The sequence below is a fragment of the Bison bison genome, unplaced genomic scaffold (genome assembly GCF_000754665.1).
Source record: "Bison bison bison isolate TAMUID 2011002044 unplaced genomic scaffold, Bison_UMD1.0 scf7180017864508, whole genome shotgun sequence".
In the NCBI taxonomy this organism is placed as follows: domain Eukaryota; kingdom Metazoa; phylum Chordata; class Mammalia; order Artiodactyla; family Bovidae; genus Bison; species Bison bison.
The window spans coordinates 15,433,508-15,435,918 of record NW_011495064.1 but is presented as its reverse complement, the minus strand read 5'-3'; the positions used below and the strand labels follow the sequence as shown (position 1 = coordinate 15,435,918).

The 2,411-nt window shown below is 46.8% G+C and overlaps 2 protein-coding genes across 3 annotated transcripts in view; one reads left to right on the top strand and one right to left on the bottom strand.

The window, feature by feature from the left end:
- The window catches only part of SPAST (spastin), a 68,778-nt gene extending 67,189 nt beyond the window's left edge, over window positions 1–1,589 (bottom strand). The window contains exons 1-2 of the mRNA XM_010829882.1: window positions 1,532–1,589; window positions 1,136–1,287 (exon numbers count right to left, since the gene is read on the bottom strand). Of these exons, the coding sequence (XP_010828184.1) occupies window positions 1,136–1,287; window positions 1,532–1,589 (210 nt within the window). The remainder of the gene's footprint in view (window positions 1–1,135; window positions 1,288–1,531) is intronic.
- DPY30 (dpy-30 homolog (C. elegans)) overlaps window positions 1,230–2,411 on the top strand; it is a 12,816-nt gene continuing 11,634 nt past the window's right edge. Inside the window, exons 1-3 of one of the 2 annotated variants that reach the window (XM_010829812.1) lie at window positions 1,230–1,313; window positions 1,552–1,623; window positions 1,709–1,756. In XM_010829812.1, the coding sequence (XP_010828114.1) occupies window positions 1,588–1,623; window positions 1,709–1,756 (84 nt within the window). In that variant the 5' untranslated portion in view covers window positions 1,230–1,313; window positions 1,552–1,587. Of the gene's footprint in view, window positions 1,453–1,551; window positions 1,624–1,708; window positions 1,757–2,411 lie in introns of both variants that reach the window. The other variant, XM_010829814.1, reaches the window with a different exon arrangement.

The window sequence follows — 2,411 nt, the reverse complement described above, 5'->3', positions numbered from 1 at the left end:
ACTGCGAAAAGAGTACGTCAAGGCTATATATTGTCACCCTGATTATTTAACTTATATGCAGAGTACATCATGAGAAACACTGGGCTGGATGAAGCACAAACCGGAATCAAGATTGCCAGGAGAAATATCAACAACCTCAGATATGCATATGACACCACCCTTATATAAGGCAGAAAGTGAACAACTAAAGAGCCTCTTGATGAAAGTGAGAGTGAAAAAGTTGGCTTGAAACTCAACATTCAGAAAACCAAGTTCATGGCATCGGGTCCCATCACTTCGTGGCAAATAGATGGGGAAACAGTGATAGACTATTTTTTGGGGGTCCCAAATCACTGCAGATGGTGACTGCAGGCATGAAATTAAAGACACTTGCTCCTTGGAAGAAAAGTTATGACCAACCTAGGCAGCATATTAAAAAGCAGAGATATTACTTTGCCAACAAAGGTTCATCTAGTCAAAGCTTTAGTTTTTCCAGTAATCACGTATGGATGTGAGAATTGGATCATAAAGAAAGCTGAGTGCCGAAGAATTGATGCTTTTGAACTGTGGTGTTGGAGAAGACTCTTGAGAGTCTCTTGGACAGCAAGGAGATCCAAACAGTTCATCCTAAAGGAAATCAGTCCTGAATATTCATTGGAAGGACTGATATTGAAGCTGAAACTCCAATATTTTGGCCACCTGATGCGAAGAAGTGACTCATTTGAAAAGACCCTGGTGCTAGGAAAGATTGAAGGCAGTAGAATAAGGGGTGACAGAGGATGAGATGGCTGGATGGCATCACCCACTCAGTGGACTTGAGTTTAAGCAAACTCTGGGGGTTGGTGATGGACAGGGAGGCCTGGCGTGCTGCAGTCCATGGGGTCGCAAAGAGTCGGACACGACTAGCGACTGAACTGACTGAACTGATATTCTTTCCCGGCTTGTTGAATTTCGGTCTGAGATTTTTTCCGTAAGAATTATTCAGCAAGTTTTTTCGGTTCCGCGAAGAAGAGCTTCGGCAGATTTCAGGCAGCACTGAGGGATGGCCGGGCCAAACCCCTGACAGCTGGTCTATTCACTGGGTCTGCAGATGGGGTGGCGACTGCTCAGCGTAGGCAGGTCAAGGAACGATTGTTTCGCAGACTGCAGGTCACACCTTGGCCAGGACGCTGCTTATCGTAGACAGCACGTTATCCTTACAACCGGTACGGTCCCGGCCGTACAATTCTGCGCAGGCGCGGCAGTCGTGCGACATCCGCCACTTACGGCGGAAGCGGTTTGTCCTGGGAGTTGGCGCGGTGCAGGGCTCTTAAGAACGAACGGCTTGGGCGCGGGTAATCAGCTCCCTTTTCCCTTTTCCCCACCTCTTCTAGGTTTTTGGGAGTACCGCGGAGCTACCGGACCTGATGCGGGCACCCGGTCGTGGACAGTCCCATCCTGCTCCTCTACAACTCGGGGTGCTCCCGCGCCCAGGTGGGGGTGAGGGGCGGGGTCGGGACTGGGTTGGGCTCCATCCTGGCGTCTTCATCTTAAAATCTCCCAGGTAACTCACGGTTTTTCTTGTTTTCCAAGACTGGTATCCTGGGAGTGTGACTTGCAGGGTCCACCATGGAGCCAGAGCAGATGCTGGAGGGACAGACGCAGGTACTAGGAGGCCCTGGATTTAGGGTGGCTGTGTGCAGTAAGGACGAGTGGCTGATGCCTCTGTGACTTGTGTTTTGTTTTCTAGGTTGCAGAAAATCCCCACTCTGAATATGGTCTCACAGACAACGTCGAGGTAACTTGCCCAGTTCCTATGCCATATCTTTGCGTCTCTTAAGAGCTGCAGAAAACTTGGGATCCATTTTTGCTAGGTTGCTTTGCACAAGGGAAAACTTTATCATCATGAACCAAATAGTGTCAAATTATGGGCAGCTTATTTTATTAGCAGCACTAATGCTTCGTGGTATGTAGACGTACGTATTAGCTGAGTCCAGGGGTTGAACTTTGAAAATGATATAGAGAAAGAAACGTATATTACTAACGGAGATTGTCAGAATCGTTTTGCTTGGTGGCTGTTTATGTTCTGTTGGAATATTGCAGTGGAAAAACTGCACATTACAATTAGGAAACCCGTTGTTTTTGTAGCAGATAGTGTGCTGGTGAAGTCAACATTTAGTCAAGGTTGATATCTTTGCAGAGTTCATTAGCAGGAGACATTGGAAGCTATAACACAGGTAGTAGACACCGTTTTTGCCTTACATGGTTAAATCTGAATTCAGAGAGTACATGTGCAAAACCGTATACAAAAGGAGTATACTTTTATAGAGCTTTTTCATTAGGTATTAAGAGGTTACTTTCTACAAGAAGAGGTTACTTTGTAAATGAATGCTAGATCAGTTCAATTAACCAGAGCTAGGTGGGATTTTTTTTGGGGGGGGGGGGGGGGGGGG